A 26816-nucleotide genomic window follows, 5' to 3' on the forward strand; every position below is an offset into this window, starting at 1 on the left:
CCTGATGTCATCCGCCCTGCTCTGCCGATTGGTGGAGAGGCTGAATATTAATGCAGGCAGCAGGTCTAGGGGCGGAGGCAGCCGACGGGCAGACGCGGTTGGTTTTCTGTTTAACGGACAAAACCTGCAGAGTCAGGAAGCAGGGAGGACGTCGCTCACGTCACCGCCTCGGGAGCTTTTCTTTGCACATTTGAGAGTAGACAACATCTTGATCACATATGGTAAAAGTACCATAGTGTGCATGTAATACAGTGCAATTTATTATTATATTATAGGCCATCACAAAAAAAAAATGGCTTTGACAGTAAGGCCTAACTTTAAATGTGTGGAAGAGCATTACAATGAGTAAATATAAAAGTGTATGCTAACTTCAAGAAAGAGAAAAAAAATATTAACTATGTAATAACAAACAGGCTGGACTAATGTTTTACAAACCTGGAATATCACAGTCTATGTGGATGATGATAAAGTCTGTGTGTATAAAAATGAATAAATATTCAAAGACCACACCCTATAGCTCACGTCATATGAGGCAGTTTTCATCTGTATTTATTTTTTACTTTATTCCCTTTCTGATTATTCAGGAAAGGGGAAAAACAGTCAGGTGAACACATTTTAAACAGTAAGATTAATTAATTGTTAAATACATCTGAATGTTAATGAAAAGTAAAAAACAAACAAAACAAAACACTAACACATAATATGTCTGCACCATTTTTTATTTGCAGTTCTGTTTTTAACTTACTTTCCTTAAGATTTATTCTGGTCTGGTTCATTGCTGTTATATTATTACTTCATCTTACTATTACATGTTGCTTGTCTACTTCGTTGTTGTTACTTTTCTACTTTGCGCATTTTTCACAAAAAACAAACTTTCTAAAATGGCTTTTTATTTAAAAAAAACAATTGATAAAATTCTGAAAAGGTTTCTTTCAAGACATGCATTTCAGTGAACTAATACAGGCTAAGTAAGTTTCCTATGTAAGTCTACTGTAAATATGAGAGCATTCTTTCTCTGTTAAATAGATCATTACACCTATTTCTGTACTGCCATGGTTTATTTGAAAATAATTTGTTATTTGTGTTAAAGCTAAACTAAATGGTGACTTATATCTTAAAATGAGCACATCACCGAATTACTGGATCAAAGTAGGAGACACTATAGGAGACACAGTGATCAATGAGTATTTTGTGTCTGTTGCTCAGGTATTGCTTTGTGCCCTCTTGGCCAGTGTCTGCGCTTGTTCATTTCAATTTTCCAAAGTATTTTTTTAATGTCTCATTAAAAATTAAACAACAGTTGTTTCTTATTCAGACTTGCACAAACAAACCTTCTTTAACAGCTTTAACTTTGCTAGAGTTGCTTTATACATGGAATTGTGTTATTTCAATAAAAGAAAGAAGAAAAAAGACTCTCCAGATTTAAACCTGTGGGTTTCTTCTTCTTTTTTTTTGTTCAAGTGTGGAAGCGACTCTGTTCACATAAGCGGGCGGAGACGACAACCGAAAAACTCAGTGCGTTTGCCCTAATTTGCCTATGATGTCATCTTTTTCCTCTATCTCACCTGTGATTGGCTGAATGGCACAGCATCTGCTCAGTCTCATGGCTAGTGCTTCTTGCCCAAGGTGGAGGCCCATCCGAGGCTCTGTGAATCATGGCTGGTTGTCCTGACAACCCCTGTAATGTCGATTCCTCACTGGAGAGTAATATGGCTGTTGTGTGACACCGCTCCCTCCGACGGAGGACCTGATGATCAGAGGAGGACAACATCAGTCTTCAGTCTTTGATTCACACCAGACAGCGGCTCTTGAGATATCGGAAATAGATTGCATATTATTATATATTAAATTATACTTAATTAGAAGCTGGAGGAATATGAGCCAGTATGTGTATAATTTAGATAATGCCAAATAGAAAATGTTCTATATATGTATTTTTACATATATTTTGAACTGAGTGATCATCAAATGCATATACATTTTTTCAGCCTTTCGTGCATAAGTATTTTGAAAAAGTGACACCCGATCAAGCACTGCCAGCATTCACAAAAAAAAAAAGAAAGGCTGTTGTGAGTATTTTTCAGTAGTAGCACACTGTAAAAGAGCAGAAAGGCTGAGAGGCAAAGACTTAAAAACACTCTTTGACCTGAGGCAACCAGCTCAACAGAGTTTTGAAAAAAGCAGAGTTAAAATGTTTGGCTCGTACGGACAGGATCGGATATTTTAACAATATTACAACACAGCTGCCTAAAGGCGTTTTACATTATAATGAAAACAGAAGAACATATGGGCCAAGAACTACAAATTACAAACTTTCAGTTTTTTTTTTTTATATATACCTGCAGAAAGACACACAGACAGAGGCGCTCAAATCTTTTCAACTCAATCACATTACAAGTTTCAGACTACACCATCGTCGTCCTGGACCAGGCAGAGGTCCATTATGTCTCACATACCCTCAAACATTTACACATTTCAATAAGTTGCCGTGAACTCTCTCACCTGACTTAACCACTCACACAAAAAGGAATGCAAACTATGGGAAGACTCAGTCAGCGTGAGATATCAGTGCTAAACACTGCAGCACCACGACACCACCCGACTGATGGCTTGGCTAAATAAGTTGGACAAAGAGCTAAAGAACGAGAATGGACAGATTAAGTTTCTATCCACAACAAAATACGCCTGTTTATGTGAACAACACTTCGTAAATGTCTCTTTTTTTCTTTCACCTTCACTTTATCCATTGGGGTAAAATGGACAGAGGATTAGACGTCTCACCTGAGCCGATGCTCAGGGAGTGGACCTTTTCTCCTCTGAATGAAGCAAACTGTGATGGCAACAATGATTAGAAAGGGCACAGGCTCTCCACTAAAACCTGTGTGTTCAGTTCGCAGCCGTGTGTGTTGCTGGTTTGCCCTTTATAGAGTTCAGAACGCAGACCTGCTGCCTCATTCCAAGTCACAATAGATGAGAATGTAGGAACCGTTTTAATTAGGACTCGCACACCAGACAGCAATGTGGGGGGGGGAGAAAATCTCATTTACATTCATAATGGCCCGCCATCTACATCTCTTCTTGTATATCGGGCTTGCTGATGCAACATCCCCTACAGTCCGAACTGTTGCACTCAATCATGCAAGATTCTGTTAAAATTCTGAAAATGCTAAAAATCAAGAGTAATACACACTGCCGATGGTGTTATGATGCTTGGGCCGACAAGACATTCTGCAGCTGCATCTTGGAGGAGGATGATTTACTAGTATCCATAGGGTTGCTGTCAGTGATCAGGTTTGTATAATGAATCCTATAAATATCCTGGGAGGCGCAGCACATTTCTCTGGTGACATTTTGCAATAATCCCTGTCTGGAATATATGTGCCAGTGTCATGGGGGGAGTCAGGCAAAGGGCTTTCATCAAAGTTTAACCAAGATAAATAAAGTAAATTCGGACTAATGCCTCACTCAGATTCGGCATCAAACTGCTTCCTAAAAATACACACTATTTAAAATCTGCAACTTTGTTTCTTCTAAACTGAAATTCAAAGCTTCTCCGGTTTTTGTTTGGTTGTAATGATATGAAGCGGCTCGGTTTGCGTTTACTGAATCTACATGCACAAATGACACCCCGTGAATACAAAGAAGCATTTTTGGCCTTCATTTGGATTTGAAAACATCGGCTGAACGTGTTTGTAGGTGCACTCTGTCAAAGCTGCGTGCTGTATCCACGCTCCAGCATCAGGCCATTCCACTGATTTGTGATCACATTCCTTGAACTAATGATGTTCTCAGAAGCATCAGAAGCTATTAAATGCGATTTAAATGCTGTGCATGTGAAGCCCAGCACAGCTGCTGCCATTCACTTGGCCTCCTATTCTTTATATATATAAATGGAATCAAAGAGCGATGCACCTGGTATTGGCTTTTTTGAGCTTTGAAGGTTTTTGCCTTCAGGGTAAAAGGAACTGTCGCGCTCTGCTGCAGCAAGCTCAACAGGTTCTCTCATTTTAAAGGCAGACAAGCTTCGGAGTCTAATTTCAATCTTTTTGAGGGGTTAGTAAATCTTTCGGTTTACCATCCAAGCAATGCCAGCCGTGAATCCATCACTGGAGGCATTCTTGGTTTGAATTTCTTGATAGTTTATGTGCAGCAGTTTCAGGAAACGCTGTCATCTTCATGCCACGAAGAAATTTATCACAAATCAAAATGGAGGGAAGAAATCTGAGAAGACGGGTTGCTGGGTTTAGATTGAAATAATCACAGCACTGGTTAATCACTGCGGTATAAAACATATCTAATTATGGTCTGGATTATCATATTACGGCGGGCCTCGCTGTGTCTTGGGAACAGAGATGTAGAGACTGTGCAGAGAGACTCAAAGGAATTGATGATATATGAGAGGAGGTGAATCCCTCAGTGCAACACTTCGCTTTCTGCACGAGGCATCAATAAAACCGCTCACCTCTGCCTGAAAACACATATCAAATCAACGACGCGGTTTTATAGCTGCCATCAGGTAAGGTTTAGGAGAGCATACTCACATCCCAGCTTTGTCTTGTACTGATTTCAAGACAAAAAAAAGGACATTTTCTCTCATTTGACAGATCAGTTTATGACGGTAGAGCAGGACCGCCTGTGTTTTGTAAACAATTATGCCCTGAATGTGCAACATGAATTTTCCATTGCAATTAACATAAAAATGTAATGTGACATATACAAGGAGAAGTGTTTGCCGCTTCAGATTTGCATCGAAAACTGCTACAATTCTCTCAAAATGAGCACAATTTAAAATATCTACAAATAAATCAAAACATTATGAAGTCTCAGAAGCACCAACCAAGATAACAAATATATACCACACTGGGAGTCACCCCATCTGATGCAGTGCAGTATATATATTCATATAACAGTGTAAACAGAAATATGGAGCAGCACGCACGTGTGTGGATAAAGTGGAAGAGAGACGGCTGGGGCAGGCTGTGTATTAAATGCTCTTGGTTTTACCATATCAGATTAACTTCTGTAAGCCCTGCACTGGTATCTTGGCATGTAAAAGATAATGGGTCACGCTCATCCAAGCCACAGCCGCAACCGGGGAAACTTTCAGTGCGCCGGCACAGCAGAGATTACCCCCAAAGGAAAATAATCAAGGTTAGTGGGCCTCTCCGTCCTGCCGATTATGGGTAACCTATTGATAGGGTGGACAAGCGCTCATTAAGGCTGCTCATTTTTCAGAGAAGAAAAAAAATAAACAGAAAAAAAAAGAAAACCTCCTGTGCAGCCACGCCAGGACTGAAAGCCGAGCACAGTAATTACAGATTACGGCACGGTTTAATGTTGTGCACTTAACACCTTGGCTGATTTGCCAAGATTTAAAATGTAGGCTATGTTTCACGTTTCAACCTGCTAATTCAAACGGGACACAGTTCAAAGAGGAGGAATTCAGTCAGCCTGTGTTTTCAATCACGGATGCTAAAATATGTGGCTGTCCACAGTGAAGGCGGTAATTTGGGTCTGCAGGGAGTTTATTAACATTTCATGTTGTCATAGTTTGCTCAAATTAATGGATGTAAGACTGATGTGATGTGTTTAATTTGAACTGACTTATTACAGTCGACGTAGTAAATGACGGCCTGTTATATCCAACCAATTTAACAATGATGCTGATGAATAAATGGCACATGTGTTTGGCTCTCAGCGTAAAATCCCTTGACATTTCTGCGACGGGTGACTTTGTTTTTCAGGACAATTCTAGAAATCTGTCTAAAATCTGCCATTCTGCTGCTATTTTGGGCACTGCAATACAACTTCTACTCTTCATCATATCACAACTTTAGATAACAGCACAGTCTGTTAAACCGGTTCTCAAGGGGGATTTAGGGATTTTTTTCAAATATATATTTGTAGCATTATTGCGAGTACGGCCTTACCAGACTACAATCCAATTGAACAATTTTAAGACTTTTTCTAAAGACTATAAAATAGGACAGTTACTGCCGGTGGTGGTTTGGAATTTATTTTAACAGCACAATGATTCATAATCGTGTTTGTTCAATCACATTATCGCATTTACAAATCATGGTGGCAAACCACTTGTACAGATAATAAGTAAATAAAAAATTTAAATTAACTTATTAAACAAAATTACAACATCTAGTACATTATATTTGGTCAAAAATTAGAGCCCAGATGTACTGCAGGGCTTTGAATAATCGTCCTAAACCATAACCTTAGACTCCTCTGTTAGTAAAGCACACCAACACAAGTCTATTGTATGAAATTCGCTCAAAACCTAAAACACCCAGCAAGGACATCGGCTCTGACAGTTCCAGGAAGATGCTCAGGGACACACCTATGAATGTAAAACAAGTGTGCAGAGGCAAATGAGTTCCCAAAGGGGATTAGTGGGAGGGATTTGGTGTGTAGGTGCTCGTGGAAGTATAAGTTATTACTTGGCTGTTGCATAAGTTTTCTGAAAATAGATTAACCTTGTGTTTTTTGTACACTGTCCCAAATTATCCAGCTTCTTCTCGACATGCTCGTGTGTTTTCCTCGTCTGACATATGATATTAACCTATGCAACAGGATAGCTTGGACCAACACGTCTAACCACAGTGTATCCATATTCACCTCACCCTCCCTGACATGACTGCCTTGAATAAACGCTGCTGCTCTCTTTAGCTATGCTCACTTGGCTGTCCTCAATCAAGCCTTGTGTCAATATTAATCAGTGCATGGCAGCCTCCCATAGGAGCACCTATCAGCTCTCAAAGGGCAGCGACACAAAAGTACTATCCATGACAACACTGGTCTGAGCAGGCCCCTCCCACTGACAGCTGGCTTATTGTGCGCTGCGGCTCTGAAGCGGCCTTGTTTCCCTCAGCTCGGACAGTTCAATAACTAATCACAATGCAGCGGACAGCATGTGGCTTTGAAAATGAGGAGGGCAAGCCCGATGGAAAGTCGGGATCTGCTTGTCAGTGCCGTGTGAGTTAACTTACTGACTGACTACCTGGTAGGTTCAAACGAGGATTCAAAGATGGGTCAGGAACCTTGTGAGCGGCCCGGTTGCACAACACTGAGTGTTAAAAAAAAAAAAAAAAAGGGAACATAGTTTTATGAGTTTACAAAGAGGAAGTGTTGGAACAAAAGTGTCCTTGAGTAGTGTTATGAAGGCTGCACACTTTAGTTTAAAATTCAACAGCATGCTTTGCACAGGTCTTCAGGAGCAGGGGGTTTTTGAAGCTTTATTTGACTTTGAATTTTTTTTTTTGCTGATGCACTTGCACAGTTTAATCTTTAGGTTTCTGCTGTATAATTTTCTTCAGTCATTTCAAAGATTATCATTGTACGTTGGCGGTCATTCTTTCTAAAGTTTGAGATGACATTTTTGCCTGACATTTTATCTGCCCCCGACATTATTGAACTTGGGAAAGGCCGATTTGGTCTCCATCCTTCAAGCGCATTTGTCCCATCTGGTGCACGTCAGATTTGAACAATGTCAGTGGGGATGATGCATGTCACCAAAGCTTTCACAGAGGGGAGCACAAACATTCATCTGTTTATCGTGCAATTTTTGTGCCGCTTTATATTAAAAATGCATGTGTATTTTTATTCTATGCACGCAATGGTATGACAAAGTTTGAATCATGGCTGTTTAAACTCTGTCCATTAATCTTGACTTTGTTCCTTACATTCAAAGCAAACCGGTCAGTCATAAGACAATCAGTCACAATATATATGACATGATGCACTTCTAAAAAACCCCACTTAGAACAGCACGTTGACCTCCCGGGTGATCTCTCAGCCAACGGCTCTTTACACTGACATCACACACCAAGTCTGAGCCGGGGGGGAACAAACGCTTGCTGGCCCCCGATGTTCCTTGCACACGGGGCACGCGAGTGGCCTCCGCCCTCTGTCACACGCAGGCTAATGAACAGCAGGCTCGTGCTCTTGATGGCGGAGCCCATTGGGCCACAAGAACCATGTGTACTCACCGCTTTCTGCTTGGACACACACAAACAATTGGACACGTCTGGAGTGGTTGGGGCCCAAACCCTGAGGAAGGGCAGATGGTGCCCGGGATTGAGGGCCGCACCCCCATTAACATGAGAAAAGAGTGAGCCACAGGCGGGGGAGACAGGTACCCTCTTTCCTATTTTGTTCTCTGTAGAGATTAGAGAGAGGGGGTGACTCATTTTACCAACAGTCGGCAGCACCGATTTCGAACCCAATTAGGAGAACGCTGTCAACTCGACTGCAGAAAGAAAAAAAAAAGGACAGAGAGGATCCTGTCTTGTTATTTGGTGAATACTGGTTTGCAAAAATTCTAGCTTACAGTATCGATAAAGGGGAAGAAGAGGAAGAAGAGTAAGCAAAACTGATCCCATAATAAAATAAAACTCTCCTGTTTCCACAGCTGCAGATTGCATTGCCAGAGCCTCTCTAAGTGGAATGGGGCCTTTGTGTTGTTACGACTCACTACTCATACCAACCACAATGTCAGACTGTCTAACCAACACTTTCTTTTATCACTTTCATTCCAGGATATACCAATGCACAGGTAAATGTTTCAATTTACTGCATGATTAAAAAGGAATCTGCTCATAAAGACAGGTGAGAAATGAATTACAGCCCATTCTCTGAGTGTACATAAAGCCTAGTTCATCATATTATATGATTCTCTTATTCTAAAAAAATGTCTCCCTCTTGTGGCGATTTTAAGAACAGCTGGAACCGCCAGGAACTAAAGACGCTTTCCAATGACTTTTTTACATAATTCCACTGAGTGGAAAAAAGAAATTGCTTTAAGGGCAAGTGTGCGAGGTAAATTAGTGTCTTTAAATTGCCTGTCGATGTTAGTGTGAAAGTATGTGACTGTCTGTCTGTGATTTTATTATGTTGTCTCAAAAAAGAAATGAGAAGTATGTTTAAAAGCATGTTAACAGCTTCAGTGAAACATTAAACAGTGAAGATGCACAGAGCAGTCTGTCTAATCTTCATCCTTCCTCTGCACTGCTTTATCAGACTTAGCGTCGCAGGGAGGCTGAAGCCAATTATAGCTGACTGTGGGCGAAGGCAAGCCACAACCTGGACAGGTGACGAGTCCATCACGGGGCAAAGAAAGAGACAACTACACACACTCACTTTCATGTCTATGGTCGTTTTTTTTTTTCTCCCAGTTATCCTGAAATGTATATTTTCTGACTGTGGGAGAAAGCCAGAGCCTCCAATACTGTGAGTGAAGGATGTAAAAAGAAGCTGGCTAGCTAACTCAGTAACATTTCCTCCTACATCATATTCAGAGATCTAATACCCTAAACGCTGGTCAGAGAATCAATGATAGGGAGGACAAGCACGTCTTATAGAGAAGGATTTAAGGCTCACAGTGAAACTGTCATCAAAAGCAGACCACAAACAAAACGCCTGGTTTCTTGGTTTGTCCTTGTATTGTTTATCTGAGGTCATTTTCATATTACCATATGTTGAGGTATTTTTTGGCTTATTAAGATTATTCTCTCTATTTATTTGGTTATTTGTGTTAAACGGCCTTCATCAAGACTGTCCAACAAGAGGGTCTATTTAGGACAGGGGAATCAAACTGCTAAGTGTAACAACTATCAAAGAGCCAAGGCTGCAATTTTTCAATAAATGTAACTCCCACATCGAACTCGGACACCGTGTGTATCACTGTTTCAGGAAGGTCAGCAGACTCGAAACATAAAAGCTAGACTGAATGTGCAGCCTGAGAAGCTTTTAGCCATCATAAGCCTGAAGAAAATCACTGGTGCACAAAGGGATTCAGATACAATTTGAAAAAGGACATTTCAAGTTGTTCACAATATCTTTTGTGAAAAAGTCAACAAAGAAACCGTGAACATTTTCAGATTGTATCACATTCCATTGGACTAAAAGGAATCATGTCACTGAGATCAAACAGGGAAATGTGGCCTTCGAAACGAAATGTGTTTGATGGGAGCTCTACATGTTTATTTTGCACCATAATGGTAATTTGGAGGGAGGAGAGTTAATTTTAATCTCTTTTAGAGTGCTTTCATACTTGGAGGACATGCTATTGTGATCATTTTGTGTCACTGTAGCCAATGTTTTCTCTGGCTTTGTGTTTGAGTCTCTCTATTTATGGCTATTTAATACCACTTGATTATGTTTTTCTGGTATGTTTGATGCATTTGGTATCACAGTGTGGATGCTATATGTCTTTTGTGGTAAATCAATGCCACGTTGTACTGGTTTTAAGTTACCTTATTCACATTTTGTAACTAAGAATAAATCTAACAAATATCCGTTAGTCATTTTTGTATAATTTTGTGCAAACTTTGAAACATCTACACCTCTGAGGTACTCAGGAACAGGTTTGCTCGTTGTTTCAGAGTCATAAGAAACAAAGTGAAATAGCTGTAACCTGTGAAACAAACTTCCGAAACACCTGAGGACTGCTGACAAATTTAAAACATTTCCTTTTAAAGCACTGTGATTTGTCCAGTGGCTGAATTGTGCAATAACACTAAATTTGCCTTGCTCTGATGCAGCTGGTGGGCATTTGGCATCTCATTGTGGAAGTTTACGTCGCTTGTGATCATTTATTGCCACTTTGCAGTGGTTTTAAGTTACTTTGTGCAAGTGGCGCCATCTACTGGTTCCATTGCGCATAAATTGGATCGCGTTAGGGTTAACCCTTAATTAAAATTAACAAAAGCCAATATCAATAGACTGCACAAGTATAAACCTGCGTAATCGATAGACTGTGACCACTGAATACTAACTGTAAAGGAAAAATATGCAGCTCGATCGACAGAAATTTTTTGCAAATAACCTATTTGCGAAGCATAATCGGTAGATGGCGCAAAGCGCCCAAAAGCGTTTTTTAAAGTTTTTTTAGTTGTTTTTTTTTAAATTAGAACAAATTTAACAAATATTTGTTGTATTTTTGATTTTGTGGAAACTTTGTGTGCCTCTGAAACAACTGTTGTAAATAATACTAGTGGAAATAAAGTGGATTATGATTGCAGGACACTTTATGTTTTATGATTCAACTACTGAAAATGGGCTGTTTGAATAATTTAACTACTATTGCATTTGTTTGGAAGCGGAGTGTTTTAATGTTTAATATGGTTGTGGCTGGGCGGGAGGGGAGGCTCATGATAATACCCGGAGAGGAGCAGTCTTCACCACCTCGCGGGCACCAGGCGGAGATCTCCGCCCCAGTCGTCCTGGGCTTCATCAGCTCGGAGCCCGGATGCGCCGCCATGCCGCTTCTGTCAGCGAGTGGAGTAATTTATTCACCAACCTGCCCGACACTGGCCGACTATTACTAGGAGTTCGCCGAACAAGTCGACGAGGCGGTTTGTGGAGCACCGGAGCCGACCCGGAGTGTCCGCCGCGCCGCGTGCAGGCTCCGCCGCGCGCCGTGGTATCGATGTGGGAAGACTTGTGAGCTAACTGCTAACGTTAGCACGAGTGGAGAGAGAGAGGGAGAGAGAGAGAAGGAGAGAGAGCGAGAGAGAGAGAGAGAGAGAGAGAGAGAGAGAGAGAGCGAGCAGGGTAGTGACAGTCCGGCCGTAGGCGGGGAGAAGGAGGAGGAGGAGGAGGAGGAGGAAGAAGAGGACTCACAGCGAGGTGAGACTGTTATTTTGATGGTGACTACACTGCTGCCTGCATGGGAATAAATAGGCTGGCCATCTGGGAGCGAGTATCACTTTCATAATCGCGACTTGCGGGTGTGTGGCTGTCCTCGGGCGGCAGCGTGTGGTTGTGGGGAGCTGGAGGTTTGTCTAATAATGTTTTTATTTTTGGGGGGGAGGGGAGGGGGGAGTGGAGCTGAACGTTCACTCGACGTTTCAGCACTCTTGGCCCGCGGTGCTGGAGCTACGAGCTAGCATGCTAACCAGATAACTGCTGGACACGGGCTGAGACTCCCAAACTTTTCAGGTCGGTGACTGACGGGCTTTCAGATGTCAGATTACCCGTAGGGTGAGGGTGTAGTCCCGGATACACACTCTGCATCTGAAGCGGAGGCTTTATTGCTACTTTGATACGATGTTAGGAGATAACGTTAAGAGTTTTGAAGAGGAGATCATCCAGTGGGGGGGCAGGTGTCTGGACATGCCAGGGTCAAATAAACGTTACATGTAGTCATTTTGGTTAACTTCCAGCTACTTCAAAAGAAATACATCACCTTCTCGTTTTAGCTTCTTTTTCTTTCTCAAACTTGTTTTACACTGTTTGCCTGTATGTTCCTGCTCCATAGCTTCAACTAAGTACAGTAGTTTTTTTTTTGCATGCAAAAACTGAGATCAGTTTTATTTCCCAGATTGTTATTTAAAAAAAAAAAATAGTTTCAAAATATTTTTTGTTTTGTTTTAAATTAAGGTGTCGTTAATTAAAAGCTATTTTATTACATTTGAAAATGCATCTTACAATGCTGGGTTTATTTTTACTTCCATCAATTTGCAACGAGAATAGAATAGGACTACTTTATCAATCCCTGGGAAATTCTGTCATCCTGTAGAGGACAATGATGCTGTCATACCCTCTGTTATCTTTATGGTTCACTGACAGATTTCAACTTAATATACAGTGCTTTTTATTGCACACTGTACGTAAGAGCACATAAATCGTGTACGGTGGGAACTGAAGTCTATCAGCATCAGGAAAAAAACACATTGTACACCTTGGACAGATGGCTACATTTTCACTGGTGTAACACAGAGACAGGCAATTTCACACACACCTACAGAAAATCTAGAGTCACTACTTCACCCAAAGAGAATGATTTTGAATTGTGGCAAGAAGCTGGTGTACCTTGAGAAATCCCAGCATCAGCACAGGGAGAACACCAACTCCTGTAAGGTCTCATCCATCAGGCTATCTTGTTGTGAAGCCAGTGTCAGCCACTGCAGCACAATACCACTGTGCACGTGTTCAATTTCAAGCATCAAACAGCTTGACTTTTTTTGACTATCCTGTAATATCAGCTCTGAAATATTAATACAACCACTCCACTTCAACTCCATTTTGTAGAAGAAAGTCATCAACCCATAACCCATAATGATCTTTTTAAAATTCAAAATATAGAAATTCAGTATGTGTTTTATAAAAAAATGCTACATATTTTGAACTAAATGTAGAGTGAGGAGTTTTCAGTTGTTCTTTCTCATTTAATTCTCTTAACTTTTTTTTTGTTTGTCTTTCAGCTCTGGTAAACCCTATGTGATCAGAACTGCAAATCAAAAGAGATGTCTGTCGATGAGGATACTGCCAAAATTGGCTGTCCACAGCCCAGTTCAACATCACCTCTGCAGCCCACAGATCATACCGGATCGTATGGCAATCTGTCTGCCATGATGGAGAAAACTGCGGCGACCCCCGACTTTGCAGCCGCGTGTCCCGTTCCAGGCACAGCCGCCTCACCAAAACACACCAGCACGACTGAGGCGCTCGATCTTTCCGACAGCACTCAACGGAGAGGCAAAGCTAACGAGAACAACATCAACCGCAGAAATAGCTTTCATCATTCCAAACAGCAGCCGCAAACAAGAGTGACAAAGCGCCGCAACACAGCAAACTGTAGTTTTAAGCATCCGATGTCCGGCAAGAGGAGACGAAGAGCTAACTCAGAGAGCGACTCCGTCCTGCCTACCAACTTCCTCTTAGGTGGCAACATTTTTGACCCCCTGAATCTCAACAGCCTGCTAGATGAAGAGGTCAACAGGGCACTGAATGCAGAGACGCCAAAATCTTCCCCACTGCCTGCGAAAAGTCGAGACCCTGTGGAAATATTGATCCCCAGAGACATCACAGATCCACTGAACCTCAACAGCGGGATAGCAGACAGCAGCTTTTTGGCATCACCCTTCAAGAGTGGTGGAAGGAAGAGACACCGCAACAGACACCACGGAGGGAGTGGTGGGGGGATTTCTACCACACAGACAAGCCTGTCCGAATCAGGGAGAGGTGACGTCAGATCGAGCACGTCTACTCCGCTTCCAGGTATGTTAGCTTCATCTTCCGCACTAGGTGTCTCCAAAGAGTCAAACAGTTTCTCCAGCATCACAGCAGGAAATTCCCATGAGCTGACGTCTGACAGTTCAGCTGGCGTCAAGGAGGAGCCGACATCTGTATCTACTGAGGACTCCACATCCTGTCCGTCTTGGGGTCCAAACCAGCACACAAGCAGACGTAAGAGAAGACGCAACTCGGGCAAAATGGAGCCTCCATTGACCCATTCTACCCCCGCTGGAAAGTCAGGATCTAATGAGAGGAGTTGTGCAGTGGGGCCAAAAAATTCCTTTCACACGCCAAGAAGTGGTTCCAAAACAGGCCCGGGACCTCGCCAGCATCAGCATCCTCACGGTCAGGGCAAGGACCCGCACAAGAAGTTCCAGTTTGGGAATTACAACAAGTATTACGGCTACCGCAACCCTGGCTGTAGTGAAGACCCTCGCGTGCGTGTGTTCCGTCCTGAGTGGTTTGAAGGTAAAGATGTACTGGACTTGGGGTGCAACGCAGGCCACCTCACTCTTTATATTGCCAAAATGCTAAGACCTGCACGCATACTGGGCCTTGATATAGACAGTGGTCTGGTCCACGCAGCTCGTAAGAACATCAGACATTATCTGTCAGAGCTGCAGACCCAAGAGGCCAGGCGTGCAATGCAGAGAAAAAAGACTAAACAGGAAGAGAGGAATGGAAATGAGAATCACACGGGCACAGAAGAGAAGCACAATGAAGCAGAGACCAGGGATGAAAACGGGAAACCGGTGAAAGGAGAAAGTGGCCCTGCAGAGGCTGTAAATGACAATGACTCCTGTTACACAGATGAGAAAGGGACCCAAAGACAGGACAGCAATACAGAGGAAATGAAGCAGGAAGATTTTGATTCACCCCCTGCTGATCGCGCTGTGAGCTGCTCTTTTCCTGTGTCCCTACGGATCTCCAGGGGGCCCATCGCTGCTCCCCCTCTTACAGAGACATCCACAGTGAAGCCTGGGGAGTTCCCCTCAAATGTGTCCTTTGTCAAGGTAAGACGGTTTTGTCGAGGGGAACTTTTTCTGGAGAATGTCTGATATATTTTGACATTTTATTTAATAATACAGGAATCAGAGCATATCAAAACAACATGTTTTAAAATAACAGTAACTTCACTGGAAACAGTTTGAGGACTGAATATTTTCTACTTTCTGTCTACCCTGACATGACTATGACACCTATTTTTATGTTTTGACACTATGGAGCCCAGAGTTTTATAACAAACACTTTCATGTGTATCTGGAACAACCTCATACTGTTTCTCCTCCTGTTTAGGTGACAGAAATTTCAGTGTCATTGCTGATAAATATACTTTCTCTTAAGAAATCCTGTTTAATGGGATGCCTCAGGGTTCTGTTCCTGGCCCATTATAGTTTTCTCTGTATCTACTGCCTCTTGGGTAGTCTAAAAGAATATTTTGAAAACATTATCATTACTTTGCTGATGGCATTTAGACTTGTATTTTTTAAACCTGACAATTAGTCCAAATGCTCGCTTGTTATCTGCGAGTGTACAGGTAATGTTAACACAGTTGTAAATATCTGAAATGCCAGGAGGCTTTCGGTTTAGTTTGGGATTTTAGCCATAATGGTGAGGAATCCTTCACTTGGCAATAAGCTTCCATCAGGATGTTGACAAGTCTGCGTTACACTTGCCTCTATAATTTGTCTACTCGGTAATGGACCAAACCAAAGCTATTATTAGTAAAACTTGTGTTTTTCCATTGTGGTGGTCTGCCCTGATTATCTAGTCGAGTAAACTTTGTTCTGCTTTGTTTTCTAAAGGGTGATTGGGATCAGATAGCAACTCACCTTCACTTCTGTTCTGTATTGTGCTTTTTCTCACCCTCGATCTCACAATGACACCTTGCAGTTATGTGCTTATCGTGTGTGTGTTGTAATCTGGGCTCCACTCGTCAACCTTTGCCCTTTCTATTGTTTACTATCTGCTGTTTGTGTTGGGGCAATGATGAGGTTAGGACTGTGCTGTTGCTCTGTTTTACTATTAAATTTCATGGAGATTAATATTTTGATTAATATCTTGCCTGAATAAACAATCACATTGCATTGATTCAAACGTAAGAATATAATTATTTAAATTTTTTCATAAAGGTTATAGACGCGGACAAAATTAATAATATAAATCCAACCTAGGGAGTAGAAGTTGTTTTTATTGGAGAGGGGGACGATGGGGTCATGAACGCTTATTGTTTTCTTGTGGTTTGTTGTTCCAATCAAAGGTCAGGTTCACAAAGAAATAATAGCAAACTAACAAATATGAAGCTGGTAGCTTTGCTCTGACCTGTGCTGCGATTTACAAAACTGTTAAACACCCAAAAATAATCGTAAGGTGCATCATTTCATCCATCCACGGTTCAGTGTTTAGCTGCAGCACTCATCTGGCTAGTGCCTCAATGTTTTTTTTTTTTTTTGGTTTTTTTTTTGGTTTTTTAATCGAGGCATAGCACTGAGCTGTCACAGAAACATGGCTGAATTTTTCTCACCTCGTGTCCTTTTTTTTTTTTTCTTCTTCTTCTTCCTTCAGGCCAATTACGTACTGGACAACGATAATCTTCTTGTGACTCAGCGGCCTGAGTACGACGTGATCCTTTGCCTGAGCGTGACCAAGTGGGTCCACCTGAACTGGGGAGACAGTGGCCTTAAACGCCTCTTCAAGAGAGTCTACAGACATCTCCGGCCCGGAGGCATGTTCATCCTGGAGCCGCAGCCCTGGGAATCCTACGTGAGGAGGAGGAAGTTGACCGTAAGATACACGCATCCGCCTGCATTTAAAGCATACTGCGTTGTTTTACTGAAACATATTGAAGATTTGGCTCTCTCTGTCATCCGGCAGGATAACATCAGCAGAAACTACCACAGCATCCGCCTTAAACCCGACCAGTTTTCTTCATATCTTGTACATGAAGTGGGCTTTGCCAGTTTCGAACACCTTGGGGCCCCCAAGTGTTCAGTGAGAGGTAACTACCAAACAAATTCTCTCAACACATTGATTCTCCACATGTTTTTTTTTTGTTTTTTTTTCCCAATTTTAGCTTCTCACCATGTGTGTTTATCCATCAACAGGTTTTCAGAGGCCAATCTATGTTTTTCACAAATGACCGTCCCCCTCTTGAGCATCATTGGATGCGAGTAGCTCAAACCGCCACTGTACATTGACCCAGCCAGCCGCAGTGGACGGCAGGGAGGCTTCTGAAGGGGCACGGCAGCTTCTGGAGCTGAGGAGGAAGATCAGAGAGGAAACGGGACCAAAAGTGGAAACGATGGTGTAAAAGATGAGATCTGTCAGGAAAGAGACGCCTAACTGCGAAAAAAGGTTGGAGTGAAAAACCTGGAGCCAAAAAACAGATTTAATTGGCCCGCCTATAGAAGAGGTGGAATATTGTTGGACTGTCTTAGTGCGAATGATGTCCATGTTTGATGCATGGCCAGAAGTTGTCTGAATATCTTTGGCCTCATGTTTTCTACCTGCGTTTTGCTGTGCCACCGCATCACCGTTGCTCATCATGTCAGGGTCGGGCCACAGATCAGACTTAAACCATCATGATGGCATTTCCATCACCTGGATCCCAAAGTCATTTTAGACATTTTGCACTAAGGTGAAACGTGTTTTGAATCCACACTGACTTGCAGGGAATGTGTTTCCTGACTGAGCAGGCTTGGTGAAGGACTTCTGGTCGGTTCTCTGATACTCATGATGGCAAACAGACTCCACCTTACAGAGGTTCTGCTTTATTTCATCTCATTAAATTCCTCACTAACGAACATTTTTAGCTCTGTAGCTTAACGAATCTTTTCACTCCTGACATCTTTTTAGAAGTTCACTTGAATGCACATCATAAAACGAACTTTACATCATTTACTTCATAAAATTGACTTTTTTAGTATGTCTACCTAGCAATAACAATCTCCATCACAGTTTGAGTTTAACAGATTAATGCCAGCTGCTCTTCAGTCCACCCAGTCTGGATTTTTTTCAAGATTTATTTTCATTATTCAAGTCGACGGGTCCAAACCTGTACAGCAAAATGTGTTGAGAGACTCCAAGGCACGGTGTTTTTCGTCTTCATTCTTTACACTATGAAGTGAAGTTCAGGAAACTCACCTGGATGGAGATTGATACTGCAGATAGCTTTAGCAACCTGAAATGAATACATTGAGATTCAAGGAAAAAACAATGACTTGAATCTCAGTTTAGTCCCAGAAGTCCCTTTTTTAAAATCCTTTCCACATGGTTACACAAGCAGAAAGTGAGCATGAGCTACAGAGGCAAAATGTATACATCAATTTGAATTAAAGCATCCAGAAGAATGATTTAATGGTGAATTATAATATCTATAATGATGGAGACTCGGCAAAGTCCAGCTGCCGTACAGTCGGCACCATGGCAGCTGGTCTTGTCTTTTCTTCCAACCCTCACTTGTGGCTATTTGTGTTTTTTCATTTGCAAAATATGTCAGAGTAGATTTAGCTTCATTTCTTTGGAATGATTAAAATGTGCAGGTCTGTTTTGAAACAGACATGAAAAGCCTCCCTCGTTGCACAAAAGCCTGAACAGGTGAATGAAAGAAGGTGGTCTGAGTGACGAAGACGATGTTGCACAAAGTGAGAAGTTCCCTCCAAACAATCAGATCCACCTTGTTTCACTTTGCTTTTGCACAGCCGAAGGGTGGACAGTCACCGTCGGGACCTCAGAAGTTACATTAGATGGTTCATGATCGGTATCAGAAGGCCAAACGGCGAGACGGTGGTCACCAGGCTCACTGCACAGTGAGAGCGTCATGTGCGCTAGTTTGCATATTCTCCCTGTGTGTGTGTGAGTCCCCTCCATCTTCCTCCCACGGTCCAGAAACAGGTGAACTGGTGACTGTAGCGCTGCCTGTGAGTGTTGCTGTGAGTTTGTGATGGACTGGAAAACTGTCCAGGATGTCCCCTGCCTTACCCGTCAGTCCGTTCAGATCGATGGATGGATTCTCATCCGTGGTTCTCATTTTTTCCCCCTTTAGTCGTCCCAGATAGCTTCTAATACAGGCTAAGTTTTCTTGAAGCCAAACGCTGGCGGACACCCACTCATTCCTCAATATTCTCCAAAGTATCTTCTTATAGTTTCATTTGTCGTGCAAATTTCAGTTTGGCGACCTCGGAGTCTGCGAAGCCCCGGGCCCCCGTGTGATATCTGGCTTCCCCCCAGGGGGTCCCATTCCCCAGCTTAGGAAACTGGTTGATATCGTAGTGCAGTGTCGACACAAGCTTAAAACCATCGAGATGAGAAACCATCAGTTCAACAGTGTGATGAGCGTTTTGGCTGCACTGAGTGTGAACTCTCATCTCTGATCCTACATTTCAGCTCAGAAACAAGCAGCGTGGCGTCCGTCGGCCCCTTCCTTTTGCGTCGTCCATAACGTCCTTTAAGAAGTGCTGACCGAGATACAACCGAGTGTAATGTTCGAGGCAGACTCTCCAGAATTCAGTAAAAGACACGGCTGGTTATGAAACACAGTCACAAGAAAACGCTCCTCATTCCTCTGAAAGTTCGATGCAAATATCCTGTTTTTAGTGAAGCGCTGCCAAAATCCCCTCTGGCTTTTCTTTCTTTCTGTCTTTCTTTCTTTTTTTTTAAAACCGCCGGTTCATCCAGCTCTGCCTTCATCTTCGGTTCTGACAGCTCTGAGTTACAGGTTGTTTGTTATTGTGTCTTGTTCCACGTGCACTGAGCGCCACTCCGCTACGTTTAAAGACAGAACTTCTTCCTCTTGGTAAAAACGGCTTCTGTTGGGATATTTGATGAGCAAACGCAGCGAGAGATGACATATGTTTCTATTTTAATATGTGATCTGTGATCAGTGTAAATACATTTGGAAATTTTGTTTTACTTTTGATGTTCGGTTCATAACTGCTTTTGTCATTTGCCAGTTTTTTTTGTGGGGGGGGGGTTCTTGTTTTGAAATGTTTGCCATCATTTGACAAGCGGAGCTGTTTTTGTCCCGAAAGCAAGTTTGTAATTCAGCTTTTCTCAGCAAAGCAAACGTGTACTTTGCAGATTTTTTTTGTGTTTTTGCTTTGTTCTGTCCTGGCAGGCACATGGATTGTTAGATTAGTGCTTTAATATCTTTTTTTTTTTTCTTTTTTTCATAAAGTCTTTGAAAGGAGCTCCTGTGTCCTTGCATTCTGATTTCACATCATTTGACATGTTGGGGATATTTTTAAAAATGGGGAAATATCCCTTCATCCGACTGGTTACAGTACGTTACGGAAACAGTGATTAAACTGTAAAGCTAGTTATAACTCACATACACATTTGGACAAAGAAAAAAACGGCTTCCAAACTCCTGATGGTCAAATTAGTTTCTATCTTTTCCCAGGTTTCCATCATTTTAGTCCAGGCCTGTTTCATGAGTTTTTTTTTTTTTTAAGAAATAAGGGAACTTTTTTGGAGTGAACTGTCCTCTAGTTCAAACACAGGACTGAAAATCTAAACTTCTGCCAAGTGGAAGGCGGCAAACTGCTGTGTTTTTAAGCGAATTGATGCTTTGATGCCAGTGTTACAGACTGCAGCTCTCAGTGGAGTCATGGAGAGTTTAACCTGGAGTGATGAATGACGCTCGGGTGTCTTTAAGTCAGTGGTTCTCTTAAAATTCACTGCATAAGACAGAGCATTTGAGAGATTGTGCTTATTTCAAATCAGTTTTAAACTGAAATGAGAAAGGTGATAAAATTCCATGATGACTTTATAGTGCTGTACAGTACTTTTTAAAATACTTTTAAAAGAAATACTTCAATTATAGAGAAAAATCCCTGCAAACATTCAATATCCAAACTTGGATCTTGAGTTGGTTTGAAGTTCAAAAGTCAAATTCATAAAACAAAGATAAGCTTCACCGTGAAACCCTGTGTAGTTTTTATTTTCAGTACACGTTTTATTTCTTGCTTTGTGTTGCAAATGAAAAACAAAGTGGACTGGAGAGAGTGCGGTGGTTGTGCATTTTAGAGTGACGCTTAAAGACGACTTGAGCAAAAGCACAAAGTTCTCTTCTAAAATCCACTCTCAGCATGAGTTACTCTGAACCACTGGATGTTTTGGGATGTCCACTGCAGGCTTTTGGTTTGATTTACTTTTATACGTTATCTGTGTAAAGCACATTTATGAGATCAGTGTAAAAGTCTATAAATCGTCACAATGGCACTTTGTTTTGTTAACAGGTGTAGTTTAAAAAGAAGGAAATTAATCATATTGACGACAAACGTGTTGGTCAAGATGAATATTGTTTTAAACTTTTAAGCTTATGCTAAATTAAATATGAGTAGAATTACAATAAAAACACTAATGCATCTTAAAATTCTATATTCTAAAATAATAACTATACAAATTAAACACTTTTCTGATATTTTTTTCAGATTAGAATTTTTTCTTCACTGAAACATTACAGTCTAGATTAGAAATGGAGTTACAAAGCCTGAAAATCAGATTTAAGCAGTAGTGAGTAAATGTCTTATAAATGATTTACTCATCATACATTATGGAATCTGAAACTACGTTATAATGTTAACTGGAATCATATTTTTCAAAGATCTCATTTCACTGACGTGAAACCTAAAATTAACACGTCATTTTTGCAGCCACAGTTCATGTTATAGAACTTGCCAAGAATCCGTTTTCCTGTGAGAAAATTTAAGAATGATCTCCTTTAAAGTTAAGAACACTTACATGTTTTTGCCCTCTGAACAACAAAATATATGTGTTTGTTTTTTTTTTGTGTTAAACAATTATTGAGCTGAGGATCAACAATGGAAGAGTGAACACTGGAGTGTGAATAAATACTCAAAACTAATGACGATATCAGGTTTGAAACATCTGATATCATCAAACTTATTGAACATAAGTGTAACCAGAGGAGAATGTTGTGAAAAACGGGTTTTTGAAGGTCGTGACAGAATCGTACCGTCCATTCCTTCTTCTTCCTTCTTCTTCATCCAAACAGGGCCGCAGTGCGCTGGAGTCAAACCCAGCTGACAGACAACCACACACTCATATTCAATAGACGCCTACGGAAACGTTGATGCAAACTTCCATTCATTTCACGTTTTTTGAGGGATTGAAATATTGAGTTGGTTTTATTAAGTCAGTTCAAAAAGGTGAAAGTTTCATCCAGTGGACTTCTACTAATTATTTAAAGAAGTGCACCTCCATCAATAAAGAGCTCCATCTATCTGAAACCTTGTCAATCAATGTGCTCATGAGGCTAAAACTAGTTATATATATAGGAGCAATAAATAATTTCAAACTTGCCTTGGTAAATCAAGTTTTTTTGAATTCCCACAAATGAACCAGACATTTGTTGTGATCGCCCATTAGTTTTAGACTGTCTGTCTGCGGCTATATAAAAAGCAGTATCCCTCACTGTGTGAAGTTGTGCAGCTCAGAAATAAACACATGCCGTAATAACTCTGCTTTAAGCGCTGGCTGACAGCTTTGTGAAGACAGACGTGTAAACAGGTTCGGGGGGGTTTGCCCCTTTGTGGTTTGGTCACGCCGCGCTGTCTGAATAGTACAAAGATTCGGCCCAGATGACAATGCAGCGTACAATACAGCGGCCCGTGTTTACAAATAGCATCCATGCCTTTAACACCCGCCGGCCCAGGCCGGCCGTCCACCATCTTCAGGTCCCGGCTCACAAAAAAAAAAAGATAACAACTCCAAACCGAATGTCGCTGGCAGCTGTCAGCATGTGTAATTCATCATGCCAGGCTTTGTGATCGGTAATGATTCAGCATGGCAATGACTATGTGCAAATGTGTTTTCACATTACGTCTGTATGGGGTTTTTTGTTAACTGAATAAAAAATACGACAAAAAAAAATCCCTCCCACCAAGCCAGAGTTCACCGCCAATCTAACCTCAATAAAACTCAAGCTGTGCGACAATGAATCTGCGCTGCAATCACAGCTGTTGGATTGTGACGTTGTGCGTCTGTTCCAGACAATGTTGTCCAGACAGACAGAGTGGGGGAGATAACATAAACACAGACAAGAGACATTACTCTTCATTCACAAAAGCTGGACTCCATCACAGCTATTTGGGTCAGTCACTTGACCAGTATTGTCTCCTGTCGGTCCGGGGCCGGGCCAAAAGCGTGCCAGACTCGACTCAGACCGCTTTTCATGCTGTTGTTTCCCTAAGGTCAAACCGAGTGAGGTCGAGAGCCTCGCCGGGGAGAGTTATCGGCCGAGTCTCTCTGTTTCTCACATGGTTTAAAAGTTACCTTTTATCAGGAAAGAAAAAGATCAACAGGTTAAACATCAGTGCTGTCAATCCAACAAATTTATTGTCGCTGCTGTATTCCAGAGGGTATAAGTCTCAGTGACAGTTTAAGCTGCACTGCTGATAGTTTTAAATGTTTAACTACGTCAAGCCCACTTCAAAAGCACTCATTGTCAAATCCCACAGGACGCCTGGAGGTGAAGAGAAGAGATGTCAAAATCCAGACGAGAGCCGTGCGGGTCAACCTGAACTGGGAACAGCAGACCGCACGTCGTCACGTCTCTGCAGGCTTCATCCCCAGGCTGGCAAGGTGCTAGGATCGCGCAGCACAGCACCTGAAAACGTGTTCAAGACAACCTGAGTTACTACAACAACTACTGACTCTTGAAAACAGACTTTTGCCTAAAAAAAAGCAGATATATTACAAAACCGTTGACAGCTCTTTAAGTTTGTTTGTGCAAGTTTACCTGTATCTCCGAGGGCAACCATGATGGCCCACAATGTACTCCTGAGCATAGCAGAACCGTCTGCAGAGTCCTCTATACCCACAGGTGTAGTAATGCATTTCGGGATCATTTCCTGAAGATAATCCATTTTTTTAATCACAATCACAAAGCCAAATTTAAAATCCCAGAAAAAAAAAATCGACCTAACTCATAAAAGTTGTTTATCAGTTATAATAACAACGAATTCCTTCAGTGTGACCAGATTTAATGGTCCAGAAAAGTCACGATTCGTCTTATTTCTCCTCAAAACATCGCAAACAGACAGAGCACGATGAGAGAATGTGTTTGTAGCTGTGGTTTTGCATTAGTCTAATATTGATTTGAGTCGCTTACCCTCTCCGACTGCGAGCATCAGGAGGAGCACAAGGAGAACCAAGCTCAGTCCCTTCATGTTTGGGTACCAATAAGCTTTCAGACACTGCTGTTGACAGGCCGATGCTGCATTTATACAGCATTTCAAGCACGGGGGAGGAGTCCGTCCTGCTCTGTGTGAATCACAATAACAGAGTATCACTGAATGATGGGAGTCTGAGGCCTGAAGGTCACGACTATCAGCTTACTCAGCTTCGTCAACAGCAGCAGCCTCTTGAGACTTTTCAATTTCTTTTAGGTTTTTTTTTTTCCCTTCAAAAAACCATGCTGTATTTTTTCTGAGCTCAATGTGCAAAAGACTGATCGGTTTTCATGATAGAGAGTACCTTTCCTTTTCAGCAAAACAGAAAACTGAATGAAAAAGAGAGAGTTTTCTGGTATTGTACTTACATCCGCCTCTATGGCTGAACAGAGGAGTGATAACAGAACACAGAGGATCTCTTCAGAGGAGCAAACCCTGCAAAAGTGGCGGATAAAGGTGAAGTCCTAACTAATCTGTTTGTTTTAGGCACACTTCAGTCCGTCCGGTTGTATTTTCAGGGCTGCCCTGCGTTCATCCCGCCGTTCCCCACATCTGAATATGGCTGTACTTCATGTGTTATTGCTGATGCTGTGCAACAACAATCAAACTGCACAAAACAGCTGCTCCAGTGACGCGGGGTGGGATTGTCAGCTGAACAATGCCAAGGCATGAGCACACAGACAGGTATGTAGAGCGTGCCCCCTAGTGCTTATGTAAAGGTGTTTGTTTGCTTGTTTAGTCACTCTCTCACACATGCAACAATGAGGAAAATACACTTGAATTTCTTTGCAATTGGAAAAAAAAAGTGCATGCAGTGTGTCTTTGATTATTATATTGTTACCATGAGTAGTTTGGAACAAAGTAGTAAACAACAGCAGGAGCAGTTCTGCAGCAAAGTTAAACAGAATATCCGATTCAACAGCCTCACAAGAACCTTTGTAGAAACTTCATTTGGAACCAGATGACAAGACATTGAGATGGTTTATTGCTTATGAATGGCTTGAGGAGTGTAAAATTAAGGTCACTGCTACAATTAGGTAATGAAATGGAGCCTATGCTGTCTGCGTGAATCACATATTGGACTGCTGAAGTGCAGAAACTTGTTTCTATTAAGTGAGATCTGACAATGTGACACATTTGTAGATTTCATTTCCTGTAACTTTTCTCTCAGCCTGAAAGGTTTAAGGTGATTCTTTAATTCAGAAAGAGAAGTGAGGAATCATTTTTCTATTTCAGTGCCAACATTGCTCGAGAATAATGGATCAAAAATACCAGATTGTCCACAATATTTCTTTGGATACACTGATGAAGACCTGCTGCCAAGCACATTTCTTTTCCCCCTTTGTTGCTTGTATTTTGCCTGATCCCTTCTCCTAAATAGATACAATGCGGTAAGGTTTAACAGTGAATAGTTGCCTTGAAACTTCATTCAGCTTTTGATCTCGATTCAGTTCATTTGTCGCAGAGCTTGTATGGGTTCTGTCAAGGTTCTCTGACTTGCTCCCAAAATCTAAAGACACAATTATTGTGTTATATGATTACTCTTATCTATAAGGATTTGCCTGTCCCCCCTGTGTGTCCTGTGATGGACAGCTGACTAGCTGACTGGACTCTGGCTTGCACAACTAGGACCGATGGCCTCTTGATGATGAAATATGCTTGGTGAGCCTTTATCTCTGTGTCAGCTGGAACATGCTCCAGCCTCCAGCCTTCATCCTGAAGATGAAGATGGAATGATGCAGAGCAGAGAACATTCACAGCAATGGGATATTTAAGAGTCAGCATTCATCCATCTATATACCGCTTTATCCTATGCATGCTCGTGCAGAGTCGGGGGGCAATGAAGCCAGTCCCAGCTAACTGTGACTGAGGGCAAGATACACCCTGGACAGGTCAAGTTGGAATAAAGGAGAGAAATTCAGCATACCCCATTAACCATCTGTCATCGTTTCTCAATCATGAGTTGTTTGGCTAATACAGTACTACGATCTACCTCATTTTGATAAAAAAAATAAAAATAAAATAATAATAATAATAAAATAACCTCTTAAATGGCATGGAGAAATAGACGATGCCTCTGGTTTACCATCGCCACCTGCTGGACAAGAGTGCAATTATAACAACAACTACGTATTATTCCTGTTCTTTTAAAGCTGAATGTTTACCTCCACCACCTGCTGGAAAACAGTGTAATTACAACAATAAGAAGTTCTTCCTTCTTCAGTTGGTGGCAGTCTTTTTCTATATAAAGAGATATTACATATTGACAAATCTTAACAGAGGCACGGAATCTTTACACATACATGTTGAAGCCAAAATCACATAAATAGACCACACAAATCTATTTTGATGTGTAGCAAAAACAATTGCACACACTTAAATGAAACTTGACAGTTTTCCAGATTGCAGTGGAAGTGGGGCTTGAAAAAATACCAAGACTAGCGGTCGAGTTAAATATTAAGTAGCCTCATCAAAAGAATTTAAGGGATAAAGGTAGGAGGTAATGAACTTTGATCGCGCTCCAGCGCAGCAGGGGGCGCTGCTCCTGAGCAGCTGGTGCGACCCGCCTTTAAACCGAAGAAGAAGAAG

The 26816-nt window shown here is 41.6% G+C and overlaps 1 protein-coding gene across 1 annotated transcript; it reads left to right on the top strand.

The window, feature by feature from the left end:
* Positions 1-11235: 11235 nt before the first annotated feature.
* On the top strand, positions 11236-20223 carry mepcea (methylphosphate capping enzyme a). The gene is made up of 5 exons (XM_030101220.1): positions 11236-11640; positions 13218-15044; positions 16597-16815; positions 16906-17029; positions 17136-20223. Exons 2-5 carry the CDS (start codon positions 13260-13262, stop codon positions 17168-17170), a joined length of 2163 nt encoding a protein of 720 aa, XP_029957080.1. The 5' UTR covers positions 11236-11640; positions 13218-13259; the 3' UTR covers positions 17171-20223.
* The last annotated feature ends 6593 nt before the right edge of the window (positions 20224-26816 follow it).

The sequence above is a fragment of the Salarias fasciatus genome, chromosome 10, assembly GCF_902148845.1.
Source record: "Salarias fasciatus chromosome 10, fSalaFa1.1, whole genome shotgun sequence".
NCBI classification, from domain to species: domain Eukaryota; kingdom Metazoa; phylum Chordata; class Actinopteri; order Blenniiformes; family Blenniidae; genus Salarias; species Salarias fasciatus.